Below are 14,999 nucleotides of genomic sequence, written 5' to 3'. Positions count from 1 at the left end.
TATTGAGTTTTAACCCATCACCTAACGCTGGGAGCAAGGGGCAAGACGGTCACTTCAAGGGAACCTGCTGTCGCGGCGGCTTGAATTTGAAGCTTTGGAGGGTCCGAAATCTGAGGCATTCGGAAGCTTAAATTCCCGTCGTCACTTCAACGCGTGAGCTGGTTCTGCTGACTACCTGGGTTTCTCCTCTGAGACGAGAAAAACTAAGGCCATAAGAAGAAGCAAAGAGAAAGAGGAATGGCGAGCAGTAGTGCGGCAGTTAACCTGGAGGATGTTCCCTCTATGGATCTCATGACTGAGCTTCTCCGTCGCTTCAAATGCTCCTCCAAACCTGACAAGCGTTCATCCTCGTTGGTATATACGTGTCTTCTACCTCTATTTTTCTCAAGTTTTCACTTTGTCTCGGTTTTGCTTTCAGATCCGAAAATCCTATCTGAATGTTTTGACGATTTTTTTTTTTGGTGGCTTTTTGAGTCTTTTGCCGTAGCAAAGGTTTCATTTAGGGATTGCACAAGTGCCCCATAATTTTATGTGTATAGTTGTAATCACTTGATGATCTGTGTATAATTTGTGGTGGCATTTGCAAGAAAGAAGCGAATATTGGTGTTGAATGTACCTTCGCTCAATAATGTACTTTGTGTTTTGAAACCCACCTGTGTCTCTTCGAGGAGTTCTAAATCGTGCTCGAGAATATGCTTCTTTTAGTTGGTGAATGTCTATGGTGATTGTAGGACTGATGTTACAGTATGTGGTTCTTCTGTGTTTTACTGGTCATTTTTGCATTGTAACAATTGCATCGCAGGTTAAATTTGTTATGATATACTCTCCGGTCCTTATTATAAGACCCATTTGACTTATTGGTCTTAATTATAAGACCCAATCCATTTGTCTCTTATATTTATGTATTTTTCCCAAGATAATCCTTCTAATAATGATAGTTTTAGCCAATATACTTAATAGCAAGGATATTTTAGGAATGACAACACTTATTTATTATAAATAACCAACTTAACTTACTTCCTTAATCCTCAAATAAGTCAATTGGGTCTATAATTAGGACGGAGGAGTAAAATATATGATGTGTGCTGTCTATTGTTGCTTTAGTAGAGAGTTTCCCCTTTTTAAGGTTCTCCTCTATCTTTTTTTTATGCCACTCTTTCGATAATGAAATTTTGAAACAATGAAGCATTACTGCATTTCTTGCTTTCCATTTTTGGGTGAAAATTTTGTTGCTTTCTTTAGTTATCTTAGTTGGACAAGTATATGTAGCAGCAATTAGTATGAGAAATTGTAGTGTGATTCTTCTGTTAGAAATGGGGAATATCTATTTGGTTTTTCGTTTAGTATTTTCCAATAATTTTCCTTGATCAAACCATATTTTGTTAACGGCACGTTATTATGGATGGCGATGTCCATTGCCTCATGCCAAGCATAATTTAGCAACACCACAGTTGTGACGTTGCCATATTTTCTGGCCCTGCCATGGGCAGTAGTGCATGGTGTCTGTCATTGGGCCAATTCGTGTATCTACTTTGACATTAGAGAAACTTTTGTGGGTTTTGCGATTGTACTTTTTATGAGTTACTGATTCTCCCAGGCAGTGTGAGCTTCTTCTTCCTTCTTATTATTTTCATGGGTGCTCAATTGTGATGGGGAAGCTTTTCTTAAATGCTAGCTATTAAAGGGCCAACCTGCTTAAGTACGTTATAGAACATCCTATGCTACTTAATGTGGGACTAGGCATCCCATAATATGTGTCCATCATATTTCTCTCTTTCCTCTCAAAAGTCAGAAGTTCACCTCGATGATAGCTTCTTCGTTTCTTCAAATTACTGTTTCTTCCTCTGTTTAACCAGCAGCTCAGATGCTAGGTGTACGAAAGAATCACAGAAAACTTAATATATGCTTGTGCTTGTAGGTTTAGGCATTGATTATAAATTTGCTGCCTGTAAATTTTTGATGGACTCAAGAATAGAGGTCTACTTTCTAAAAGGACATCTTGATCTACTTCTAGTGGCAATTATTTGTATACCTATTTAATTTATATTTGGTTGCATGTGCACGCACTATATGCTCATACATGCATATGTATTTATATACATATATATTGCATGCGCATATGCTTATCTAGTATAGATATCAAGGTATGAGCATCATATAATGTAGTGCTTTCTTAGAATTAACTTAAAAACTGTAAATGCAGGTCCTCCTGGTTCAGGAAAAGGCACTCAGTCACCAATAATTAAAGATGAGTACTGCTTGTGCCACTTAGCTACAGGTGACATGTTAAGAGCCGCTGTAGCTGCTAAAACCCTCTGGGCATCAAGGCTAAAGAAGCTATGGATGCAGTAAGGACTTTTCTATAACGTGGATTTGCTGTGTCACTTTTTGTGATCTTATCAGGATAGATTGCGAACATGACATCGTGGGACTACTTTCCAGGGACAACTTGTTTCTGATGACTTAGTTGTTGGCATTATAGATGAAGCAATAAAGAAACCATCATGTCAGAAAGGTTTCATTCTTGACGGATTTCCAAGAACTGTGGTCCAAGCAGAGAAGGTATTAGGTTGTTGGTGGGCATTTGAGCTTCTGTCTGAGTTTCTTTTGCATGAGATGTTGGGCTGTGCATGCGTTTGTTTGCATGAAGTACCAGTCATGAACTTTATTATTTGCATTTTCATACTCGCTGTTCCTCTGCATTGTGAATGTAAAATATGAACATTGTATGTTTTTCTGCGTGCAGCTTGATGAGATGCTGGAGAAGAAGGGGGTTAAAATTGATAAGGTGCTGAATTTTGCAATTGACGATGCTATCCTTGAGGAGCGTATTACTGGTCGCTGGATACACCCATCCAGTGGCAGAACCTACCATACAAAATTTGCTCCTCCCAAGGTTCCTGGGGTTGATGATGTAAGTCTACCTCTTTGTGAATGTTTTCTAATTTTTTTTACCTTTTATTGTACAAGTTTAGAAATTTTAGTTGGCAAAATGTGAGTGATGGTCACAGGGACACGAATGAGAGAGTGATCTAAAGGCTTAATCAAGCAGAGTAGGATGAGTTCTGAATATATTAAGGCAAATGCGGACAGTTGATTGATTTTTGTTATTCAATTTTAAATCAACTTGGTTTCTGGCCACATTGATACTGCCCCATGATTCTTATTAATGTTTGTGAACTTTGCTCAGAACTTGTAAATTACAACTCGATTGTGAATCTGAGAGCTTTCCATGGAATCCACCATGAGCCACAATGTTCATTAATACTACAATTTATATATTTTATATATAAAGTGTAGATATAAAGATGACAAATTTGTTTTGCTTAGGTTACTGGTGAGCCTCTTATTCAGCGCAAGGATGATACAGCAACTGTTCTCAAGTCGAGACTGGAGGCATTTCACAAGCAAACTGAACCGGTATGATTTTCAATTCATCTCGACCTCAGTCAAGTAAAGGTTAAAACAGGAAACAAAAGTGATGATCAAAATCAATCTTCATTTTAATTTTGTTTTTAAATTTCATTTCATTTAATTCTGTATAGTAAATGGGTGCTTATGAAAAGTTTGATGCTGGGAATGTAGGTTATTGATTATTATTCAAAGAAGAGAGTTGTTGCTAACCTCGCAGCTGAGAAACCTCCCAAAGAAGTGACGGCTGAAGTGGAGAAGGTGCTATCTTCATGAGACTCAGATAGCTTCACCTCCTGATGCATCTGTTTTTGCCATTCATAAATAAGTTTGCCAATTTGATTTTAATATCATACTCTGAACTTTAACTCATTGTTTCACAAGAAACGCCGGCCTTAGTCAAACTCACTGATTGTGATGAGTTACTTTAACGAAATAAAATTCAGTTGAGTCTTAGTGTTGCTCTTTTTTCAAAAAAGTGGGAGGGAAAAGTCCCAATGTACTTGTGATTCATGATAAATGTTGGTTCTATACCCTGCATGAATTTTCACTTTTGTCATACGTTGTGGATTTTATTATTATTTTCAGAATTTTGAGGGTTTTTAGAATTTATTAAAGGATTTATTGTTATTGCACTATTACAATTTTTTTTTTTGGGGTGGGGGGAACTTTTCCCCTCCCGTAGAATCAGCCATCACAAATCTAAGCAGGCAAGCTTTAATTTAAAAAAAAAAAAACCGAAAGAAAGGAGAAGAAAAGAAAGAAAAAAAGAAAACCGAGCCGCATGAGATCTGAGAAAGAAGACATTGGAGAAGAAAAGGGCATAGCGAACTAGACTTCAATACATGGTAGGGAATCGAGAGACGGTCAGTGAGTGGGAAGCCAGAGAACGTCACGGGGGGATGAGGCATTGGGGACATCGAAGGCAACGACTTATTAGGGACGTCTAAAGTTGGCATCGTTAATCTTCATCGCTCGAGTTCACCAAAATGGAGATGATGGTGTGAATGCTTTCTTTTTGACTGAGAGGCGGAGCCAATGGAAAGAAACAGATCTAAGATGTGAGCGGTCGAAGAAGTCGACGGAGAAGATCGCGACCTGCCATCAACCACTACTCACCTAGCTCTCTGGTAGGATGAAGCCAAGAGCCGAGGGAGAGGATGATGAAGCCGCGCGGAGATGGAAAAAACGGAGAAGACGATGAAGCCATCATTGAGAGGGTAAAATAGGTATATCATCTACGTAGGCAAAAGCTTTCCTCTCATTTTTTGAGGGAAGGTGTCTTCCGTTGCCCATTTTATTTACCGGTGCCCTATTTTCCCGTTACCAAACAGCCTCTAAATCAACACACCCCTGATAGTCTTGATCCATTTGACCTCATCCTTCAGAGCGATTGCTAATTAAGGAGTAATAACCCAAAATTTATGAAGTTTTTTTTTTGACCGGGCAAAATTTATAAAGTTTGACACACTCTTTTGTCTGATTCATGAAAAAATAACTGAAAGCTGCTGAATATGTATTTTGACCCCAAAAAAAATCAGCTAAATATGTATATATGATTTAAGAATTATCTTTTTTTTAATGCTTTAAATATACTATATATGTATAAATTCATCCAGACAAATATATGCAGGCAAACAGTAAAGAACATGATTTATGATGTCCATGGAAAAATACTAAAACTATGACATCGTTGCTGCCGATAATTCTTATTGCCCGAATCGTGACCAATATAATATAATTTGACAATAAGCTGACAAATCTGAAACGTAATCTCATTAAAAAAAAGTTGTATATAATGGTTTGCCGGGTCAATCTCTGATTAACAATTGTCCAATATTTTCAGTTTATGTTGAGTTAAAACTTAGATTAATAGCAATGCGTTGCGTTGCTGAAGAGCAGCCTAGGTAAGCCTGGAGACAAACAAAAAGAACAAAAACCTGACGGCGTTTTGATTGAGACACCCAAAATAGTGTAGTGCGTTTAGTTTAAAATTTGTAAAATATACTTTAATTTGAGTTTAGAAAACTAGCTTTGTATTTTATATTTTGCAAACTGAATTTAAAATGTTGTGAAAAAAACTAGATTTAAAAAGTGATCAGATATAAGATAAAAGCAGTATTTTAAAAAGCATTTTTTTAATTTTGCAAAAGCGAAATCCAAGTATACCAGTAAAAACTAAAAGGCAAGAAGACCAAACGCCGAATTAAAAAAACAGCTCATCAATCTTGGAAGATTAGGCAAGGATTGACTTGAGCTTATCCACTTTGGCATATCTGCAAAACCTTATTTCTCTCCATAGATGTGTACCTATTGAATAATTGTTCATGCATTATTGAGTGTACTGTGAATCTCACCTTCAATACATTGAGATTGGGATCCACATCTGTTAAAGGGAATCTTTGTAATAATATTCCTCACCTTCAATACATTGTTCATGCATTATTGCCTCTCTTTATCTTTTCACAAACAATATTTTCTAAAGGTTTAGAAAAATAAAAATTAGAAAGAAGAACTCGTAATTATGATGATGTTTATGAGAGAAGAAAGCCAGGTCCATAGAAGAGAGAACCAGAGTTTCAGCACCTCTCCGGTTTCAGAAGCTACCGGAGTTAAATACACGTATGGCGCATTGCACATGGAGACAAATGTCTAGTTAAGGAATATCAGCATTGAAAAATGAATGATTTAATTAATATCACTCTCATGTTAATGAATAATAAGTGATTTCTAGCTACATTAGTATTATATGGCCATTCAATTTTTGTGTGTCTTTATTTGAGGAGATTGAGCCACGGCATTTCACGTTCTCTTCTTTGATCTGTCTGAATCCACTGTCTGAAATCTCCACAGTCAACGCCATCTTCGTTTCAATGGCGAAGCTTAACCTCACTGACGTCGACCCAAACTCCGGCTTCTGCCCTTCGACCCGAACATTCCATAGCCTCCGCCCTGACTTCCCGGTTCCTCCTCCCTCTCAGCCTCTCTCCATCACCGACTTCGTATTCTCTCTCCTTCCTGCTGCCGCTTCATCCACCACCGTCCTCGTGGACTCCGTCACCGGCCACCACCTGTCCTACTCCCTCTTCCTTCACCAAGTCAAAAACCTCGCTGCCTCTCTCGCTTCCCTCACACCTCTTTCCAAAGGCCACGTCGCCTTCATTCTCTCCCCTTCCTCCCTCCACATTCCCGTTCTCTATTTCTCTCTCTTATCTCTGGGAGTCATCGTCTCACCCTCTAACCCGCTTTGCTCTGACTCGGAGGTGGCTCACCAGGTTCGACTCAGTCAACCCGTTATCGCATTCGCCACCTCTTCTACTGTCCACAAGATACCCAAACTTCAATACGGCACCGTATTGCTTGACTCCCCTCAGTTCGTTTCCATGATGATCAATGGACTTCCTGGAAGTGATAATAACAGGGGAACCGACAGAGTTGAGGTGAGTCAATCCGATACGGCGGCGATTCTCTACTCTTCGGGAACCACAGGCCGAGTCAAGGGAGCTTTGCTGACTCACAGGAATTTTATTTCAGTCATCAGTGGCCTCTATCACACGAGAAGCCAGAATATGAATGACGAAGAACGTCGCGTGTATTTGTTCCCATTGCCTCTGTTTCACGTTTTTGGGTTTTTCATGCTGCTTTCGTCCGTGGCAACGGGGGACACCATGGTTTTGATGCAGAGGTTCGATTTCGAAGGGATGCTGAAGGTTGTAGAGAGATACAGAATTACGAGCATGCCGGTGTCGCCGCCACTTGTGGTAGCGCTGACTAAGTCGGAGTTGGTAAACAAGTACGACCTTAGCTCGCTTCGAATTCTGGGGTGCGGCGGCGCTCCGCTTGGCAAGGAGGTGGCAGAAAACTTCAAAGTCAAATTTCCTAACGCAGAAATTGCCGAGGTGGGTTGAATTTTCCATAATACTGTTATACTGTTCAAAAGGCACCCACAAAACTCAGCAACCTTCATAAGTTGTGTAACTTTGACTTCTGTATAAAATTGTGATCCAAGTGCTCAACGTACAAACACAATTGAGTTTATTACATGCATGAAATATTAATTCCGCAGTCTTTTTCATTACAGCCTGTTTATCGTATTTTTTTGACCGCAGGGCTATGGTTTGACTGAGAGCTCAGGTTTGGCAACGAGAATGATAGGGCCTGAAGAGACTAAGCGTCACGGTTCAGTGGGTCGACTGGAAAAGAATTTTGAAGCCAAAATAGTGGATCCTGTGTCTGGAGAAGCATTGCCTCCTGGCAAGAAAGGAGAATTATGGCTGCGAAGTCCTACAATTATGAAAGGTGAGAAGAAGAAGAAGTGTTTGAGAAGACAGAAACTGTTAAGACTGAGATTGAAAGCTTCATGGGTTGGTGGGGGAATATCACTGCAGGTTATGTAGGAGATGAGGAGGCGACGGCTGGGACATTGGATTCAGAAGGATGGCTCAAGACTGGCGATCTTTGTTACTTTGACTCTGACGGCTTCCTCTTTATTGTCGACAGGTTAAAGGAACTCATTAAATACAAAGCATACCAGGTGATCATGTTATGCTCTTCGTGAATACAGGCGTTTTTTTTTCTTTTTCTTTTTGTTGCTCATTAAAATCTGAACTGATGAAACAAAATCAGGTTCCCCCAGCTGAGTTGGAACTTGTACTTCTCTCCAACCCTGAAATTGCCGATGCTGCTGTAATTCCGTAAGTGTCTCAGTCTCATCAAACCCAAATTTTTCATTGCTTCCCATTTGTCATCGTACGTACGCCTCCAGTTCCTTATTCTTTTAGTTCTATATTTTAAAACAATCCTTTTTCATCTGTGTATTTAGTATCATGGTAAAGATTCAAGTACACAGTAGCGTCTGTTTTCGTTGAAGCATAGATACTACTTTCGGTCCTAATCATAAGACCTCATTTGCAAATTATAAATAAGGTCTTATAATTAGGATCAGAAGTACTCTTCCGGTCCTTAATATAAGACCCATTTAACTAATTTGATTAGATTAAGGAAGTTAGGTAAGTTAGTTAATTATAAGAAAAATGAAACGTTTTTCCTAAAACACCATAATCATCTTTCTTAATACCCCATCTCCTTCTTCTACTTGATTATGGTTAAGGGAGTATCTATAGGGGTAATTTAGAGAAAATTGATAAATATGATAAATGGGTCTTATATTTAGGACCAAAACCAACTCATAAATTGGGTCCTATATTAAGGATTGGAGGAGTAGTATATAATTAACTAGCAACTTGGGTGTTACTGTGACAGCTACCCAGATGAAGAAGCTGGGCAGATACCAATGGCCTTTCTGGTAAGAAAGTCTGGAAGCAATATTAGTGCATCTGAGGTCATGGATTTTGTGGCAAAGCAGGTAATTACTGCTAAATGCTTATATATATATGGGGAAAAAAAATATCAGAGTAGATCTGGCTTATGTATAATAATTGATTCTCTGATGTTGCAGGTGGCACCATACAAGAAAATAAGGCGGCTATCATTTGTGAACAGCATTCCAAAGTCTGCATCAGGCAAAATATTGAGAAGGGAACTAGTCTCTCATGCTCTCACTGCTGCTTCCTCCAAATTGTGATTAGACCCATGGCTATGGGGACAAATCAGTTCATCCTAGGGGAACATTGTACCGAATACCGAAAGGCAGCAAGATACTTATATTTTGCTAACATGACTTTGTGCATTGCATAGGATTCAAAAAATAAGCTGGATTGTTCATTGTTTGCCAATAGTAGTAGTGCAAGTTATGGGAGATTTTTTACTATCTGTCGATATAACGTGATATTGTGAAATTAGGTAATCGTAGTGCAAATTAGATCATATGCATTTAGAACGAGAGGTATTATATATATTGATGATTGATAATTCTTAACAACACAGGTGGAAACAAAATATTACTCCTCAAATGCTAAATACAAGTCTTATTTTATGATATAAATTATATTATAAAATGAAACTTATACTTAACAGCGGGGCCAGAGGAAGTAGCATGTTCCGTGTTGAATAAACCAACCAGAAATAATTCATGTGAATCCCTTTAACCGTAGAAATCATGATGGGAGATTTTAATAAAGAAATACGTATTACTTTTTTTTTTAAAATATTATCAAGAGAGAATTATAATTAAGTCTTACAGAAAAAAATAATTATTAAAAAATCCTAATAACAATATGAATCACAAGTCCTAGAGTGGTGAATATTCTTTAATGACAAGTCTTAAAATAGAAAATAACAACTTCTGAAATTTATTTTTTAATCTTTTTAAGGACTTAATTGTAACTCTTTCTACTATCAATCACTCCTTGCGTAATAAAATTCTTCGCGAAATTAAAATGCGTGGCACCGGCAACCCATTCTATTTATTAAATTGGAGGCGCTGTGGTATTCAGAAACACATGGCACGCGTGGGGCAAACACTTGGACGGAGCAGCAAAAGAGGGCCCATAAGGCCGTACATAACAACACAGTCGCTGGCAATACATTTACGAACTGTGGGATCCACCCTTCAATAATGGTCGCTGATCGCTGATGAACCGTCGCGAAACTGAAAATCTTAGGGCTCGTTTGGCATCACGTTTGTTCAAACGTGGCCAAAGGAGCTTCTCCACTGAGCTTCTCTATATGAGTTTATTTGGATCCACATCTACACAATCTAACTTCTTAAGCTCTGATGGACTTCTGGCAGAAGCTCAATACAAGGGCTTTTTTCCGGAGCACAATGGCATTGAGGAAAAAAAACGGTTACATATTTATTACCAACCTGCTGCATGTTTATTTTCTCTCAACTCAATATTAAAGAGAGTTCGGCTTTACACAACACACACAACACACGATCTGAAGCCTCGCTCACAACTGCAAGTCCGTGTTGCTTTTTAGTTATTTGATGTATGGCATCTAATTAATTATTTGATGTATCGTGTGTAAAAATACTATGTTTGTATGATTTCTAATTTATATATTTATCCATTATATATATTTAATTAAGTATTTTATTATTTTTCAATTTCTTTCTAATATGACTTAATTTTTTTTTAATTATTTAATTTTTAATACTTCATTTAAAATGGTCACATTATATATATAATTTCTTTCTAATAATAAATTAAATTTCTTTATTTTTAATAATTTTCTCTTCCTTACTTCTTAAAAAATAGTCAAATTAATATGAGATATATATTATTTTATAAAATTCATGTCTTTTTAAATCATTTTACATGCAAATTTACTTTTACTTTTATCATCCAAACAAGTTTTAACCTCTCAAACTGATTTTTTTAAAAACCCAATCCAAACATAAATCATATCACTCTATCTGACTTTTACTCAATCTGATTTTTGTAAAAGTCAGATTGAAAAAAAAGTTACTTCTCCACCGCTAATCCAAACACACCCTTACTCGCTCCCGAAGCCAAGACATTGACCCACGGACATGAACTTAAAGAAGAAGGAAAATTCCAGGAAAAAAAACTTTAAAGCTGTCATTTCTCAATTTAGATAGAAATTGTGCTTAATCTGATATTTTTCAAATATAATCAAATAATTAAGATGTTCTTGTATCAAATTTGAAAAAAAAGCTATCTAATTTATCATTATTAGTTGTTTAATACTTATCATAGTTTCTATACAACTTGTTAACAAATAACTTGTTATTATTATTATATTTTTTATTACTTGCTGTTCAACATTTATTATTATCAATTTATAACTTATTAATAAACCTTTTAATATAAAAATATTTTAGTTATTTAATTACATTTACAAAACATAGTATCATACATTACTTTTTCTTATGGAATTTTGAAGTGTTAGAAGTCTGATTTGAAATATCACATTCCTCAGTTTTTTTTTTGTCTTTTTCTTTAAACAACACGAGAATTACTATATCACATAACCCACTTCAAAAATAAATTTTCCAGTTAATAAACTTGGATATCCAATTCATATAATAAAGATAAAAGAAAGATACTTCCCATGGTGACGGTGACCATAGCCTTCAAATGAAAAGACTCTTAACAGACCAGCATTTCAAATGCGAAGGGAAAACGGAACACATGAGATGAAACACAATACAAACGCATCACCAACTATCAAATTGTATTTGTACACCTGTGCATATCGTCTGTGCATCTATTTTTTTTATTTTTTTACCTCCTTTTGGTGGAAAGCTGCCCATGTCTTTTTAATCAGAACCAGTCAGCAAGCCAGAACCACACAAAAGTAAGCAGCTTCCTTTGAGTGTATAAATTTTCTTTCTTTGATTAAGAGTCAAAGGAGGGAAGGGAACACGAGTACACAACAGGCAACACTGGCCTTGTTTCCGTCTATTGTCGATCCACAAAACACCATCTGCCTAACACGACCACGCTTCTGTCTCTCTGAACTTCCCTCCATGGCGAACCCCGTCGATCCAAGCTCTGGCTTTTGCCCTCAAACCAGAACATTCCATAGTCTTCGTCCTGACGTCCCTCTCCCTCCTCCCTCTCAACCTCTCCACATCACCGACTACGCTCTCTCTCTCATTCCTCCCACCGCTTCTTCCACCACAGTCCTCATCGACTCCACCACCGACCGCCGTATCTCCTACTCCCTCTTTCTTCAACAAATCAAAAACCTCGCTTCCTCCCTCGCTTCCCTTACCCCTCTTTCCAAAGGCCACGTCGCGTTCATTCTCTCCCCTGCTTCTCTACACATCCCAGTTCTTTACTACTCCCTCCTGTCTTTAGGAGTCACCATCTCACCCGCCAACCCTATCGGCTCTGATTCGGAGGTCGCTCACCAGGTTGAGCTCGCTCAACCTGTCATCGCATTCGCTACCTCCTCCACTGCTCATAAGATCCCCAAGCTTCGATACGGTACCGTCATAATTGACTCGCCTCAGTTCCTTTCCATGATCAATGGAACTTCCGGAATTGGTAATGCTGATGACAGGGGCGTCCGAAGAGTTCAGATGAGCCAATCGGAGCCGGCGGCGATTCTCTTCTCGTCTGGAACAACCGGAAGAGTGAAAGGCGTGTTATTGACTCACAGGAATTTGATTGCCCTCATTGGGGGATTTTACCACCTGAGGCACCTGATGGATTCGCAAGAGAATGAATCCGATCCGGTGTCGCTATTCACGCTGCCACTTTTCCACGTGTTCGGGTTCTTCATGCTGATTAGGGCGATATCCATGGGGAGACTCTGGTTTTGATGCATAGGTTCGATTTCGAAGGGATGTTAAGAGCGGTAGAAAGGTACAAGATTTCGTACATGCCAGTTTCCCCGCCGCTCATTGTGGCGCTGGCTAAGTCCGAGTTAGTGAACAAGTACGACCTTAGCTCGCTGAAGTTGCTAGGATGCGGCGGGGCGCCGCTTGGCAAGGAGGTGGCCGAGAACTTCAGCGCCAGATTCCCTGACGTGGAAATAGTGCAGGTTAGTCGCTCTTTTCCTTCAATTTTGATGTTTTAATATCGACTTTTATTCATTTTCAATTAATTATTATTAATCCCCACCAAGAGTGGCCTCGAACTAGAGAGGACACCACTTATGGCGCTTTATTATTTATAAATTGCGACATTAGCAGGTGTTTGACTAATGACACCCATTACTTACGGGCAGGAAAACAATTATTGCCATTAGTTTAGTTTTATAACGTAGTGCGTTCTTCGTCTTTGGTCTCTCAATTAGAGCCGTAGGGACGATTTGTTTATGCATTTTATTTCCCCTTTTTTTTTTGGGTTGATTTGGTGATAGTGTTGAGACTAGGGGTATGGTCTGACTGAAAGTGGAGGTGGGGCAACGAGAATGATAGGATCTGAAGAGGCTAAGCGACATGGCTCTGTAGGTCGACTTGCAGAGAATATGGAAGCCAAGATTGTGGATCCCGTGACCGGAGAGTCATTGCCTCCTGGTCAGAAAGGCGAGCTATGGTTGAAAGGTCCAACAATAATGAAAGGTGACCCACTGTGTTCAGAGAATAGAGGAATTAGGTTGTTAAATCCGGAACTACCAGTGATGCTTATTGTGGGAAGTGCAGGTTATGTAAAAAATGAGGAAGCAACGGCTGAGACATTGGATGCGGAGGGGTGGCTCAAGACTGGAGATCTTTGTTATTTTGATTCTGATGGCTTCCTCTACATTGTAGACAGGCTTAAGGAATTGATCAAATACAAAGCATATCAGGTGAATGTGATTCTATCACTCTCCACACTTTTTGTGACTATTGTTTTAGCTGTGCGTTATGCTCAGAATGCCTGAAACCAAATGCAGGTTCCTCCAGCTGAACTGGAACATGTACTTCACACACACCCTGAAATTGCTGATGCTGCCGTAATTCCGTATGTATCTTGTGCTCTAATCTTCTCTTAAATTAGATACTGCTTTGCTTGAAATTATGGGAAATCGTGAAGATATACGGATTCTTTTGGTATGTATCCTCTAGGAACCTAGAAAGTACTGAATAGATTAGAATCGAAACTCGAAAACACATGGTTAATGATAAGCTAAAATCCAAATATTATTTCTAGATTCTTAGCCATTGGAAGGCACAACAAGAATTGAGGAGTATTCTATCAAGAACACAAAAGAAACACAGTATATATGCATATGAATCTCAACGTTTCTATTCTAAAATTTTGTGGGCTAGGTACCCTGATGAAGAGGCAGGGCAGATTCCAATGGCCTTTGTGGTAAGAAAGCCTGGAAGCAATATCAACGCAGATCAGGTTATGGACTTTGTGGCAAAGCAGGTATGTATATATGCATATGCATCTCAAACGTTTCCATTCTAAAATTTCAGACACTTGAATGTATAATTATTGGGTTCCATTTTGTTGCTTTGTCTGTGCGCTGAAAATTGAACATGCCTTGTTCTTGCAGGTTGCGCCGTACAAGAAGGTACGACGTGTAGCTTTCATTAATGCCATCCCCAAGAATCCGGCTGGCAAAATTTTGAGAAGAGAATTAGTCAATTCTGTGCTATCAAGTGGTTCTTCCAAATTGTAATTGACATGGCTCATTTTCTTTATGTGAACTCCCTTGTTATATTTTGCTAGAAATTGCAGAATGTTATTCAAAACCGAGAAAAAGTTGTACAGCTATATATTATGGTACATGATGGTCAAAAGGTTTTCACCCTCATATTTCTTGGATGCATGTCTTGTATTTTGACTCGTACTCACGACGACATTGCTCCAGCCGAGAGCCGAGAGCCGAGAGCCTTCATGCTATGTTTAAATAATTAAATCAATGCAATATATGAATAGATTACATCATTGAAACTCCCAAGGAGGGGTATGAATGCTTTTGAAAAACATTTTTTGAGAAATTGAGATAAATTTCTTCATATATTTATTTCATATATCGTAAAATTACTTTTAAAATCATGGTTTAGTTTGTATTCAGACTTTTTTTTTGTTTTTATTTTCCCTTCATTTTCATACACGTGATTGTTCAAACTTCAAGGTAGAGGTAGGTCATGAAAATTGCCAAATAGTCTAAGAGTCTGTTTGGGTATCATCTCAGATTATAGTTTGGGTTTGAGGAAAGAAATTGCCAAATACCAAGAAAAAAGCCAAAATCATGGTTTTGGATAGTTTTGACCT

The 14,999-nt window shown here is 38.3% G+C and overlaps 2 protein-coding genes and 1 pseudogene across 2 annotated transcripts; all 3 read left to right on the top strand.

The window, feature by feature from the left end:
• The first annotated feature begins 203 nt into the window (after positions 1–203).
• On the top strand, positions 204–3,796 carry LOC114747511 (adenylate kinase 4-like; annotated as a pseudogene).
• A 2,331-nt stretch (positions 3,797–6,127) lies between these two features.
• Positions 6,128–9,289, top strand: LOC114747510 (4-coumarate--CoA ligase-like 9). Its single transcript, XM_028935851.1, has 6 exons — positions 6,128–7,310; positions 7,521–7,710; positions 7,800–7,945; positions 8,038–8,105; positions 8,674–8,776; positions 8,870–9,289. Exons 1-6 carry the CDS (start codon positions 6,285–6,287, stop codon positions 8,993–8,995), a joined length of 1,659 nt encoding a protein of 552 aa, XP_028791684.1. The 5' UTR covers positions 6,128–6,284; the 3' UTR covers positions 8,996–9,289.
• Positions 9,290–11,788: 2,499 nt separating this feature from the next.
• LOC114747509 (4-coumarate--CoA ligase-like 9) lies at positions 11,789–14,546 on the top strand. The gene is given in 7 exon segments (XM_028935850.1): positions 11,789–12,584; positions 12,587–12,828; positions 13,162–13,351; positions 13,433–13,578; positions 13,666–13,733; positions 14,042–14,144; positions 14,275–14,546. Coding segments are annotated over 7 exon segments (1,653 nt in total). The 5' UTR covers positions 11,789–11,806; the 3' UTR covers positions 14,401–14,546.
• Positions 14,547–14,999: the final 453 nt, after the last annotated feature.

The sequence above is a fragment of the Neltuma alba genome, unplaced genomic scaffold (genome assembly GCF_004799145.2).
Source record: "Neltuma alba isolate B1F8T4 unplaced genomic scaffold, ASM479914v2 tig00005345_pilon, whole genome shotgun sequence".
Classification (NCBI taxonomy): domain Eukaryota; kingdom Viridiplantae; phylum Streptophyta; class Magnoliopsida; order Fabales; family Fabaceae; genus Neltuma; species Neltuma alba.
This window is presented reverse-complemented; position numbering and strand designations above follow the sequence as displayed.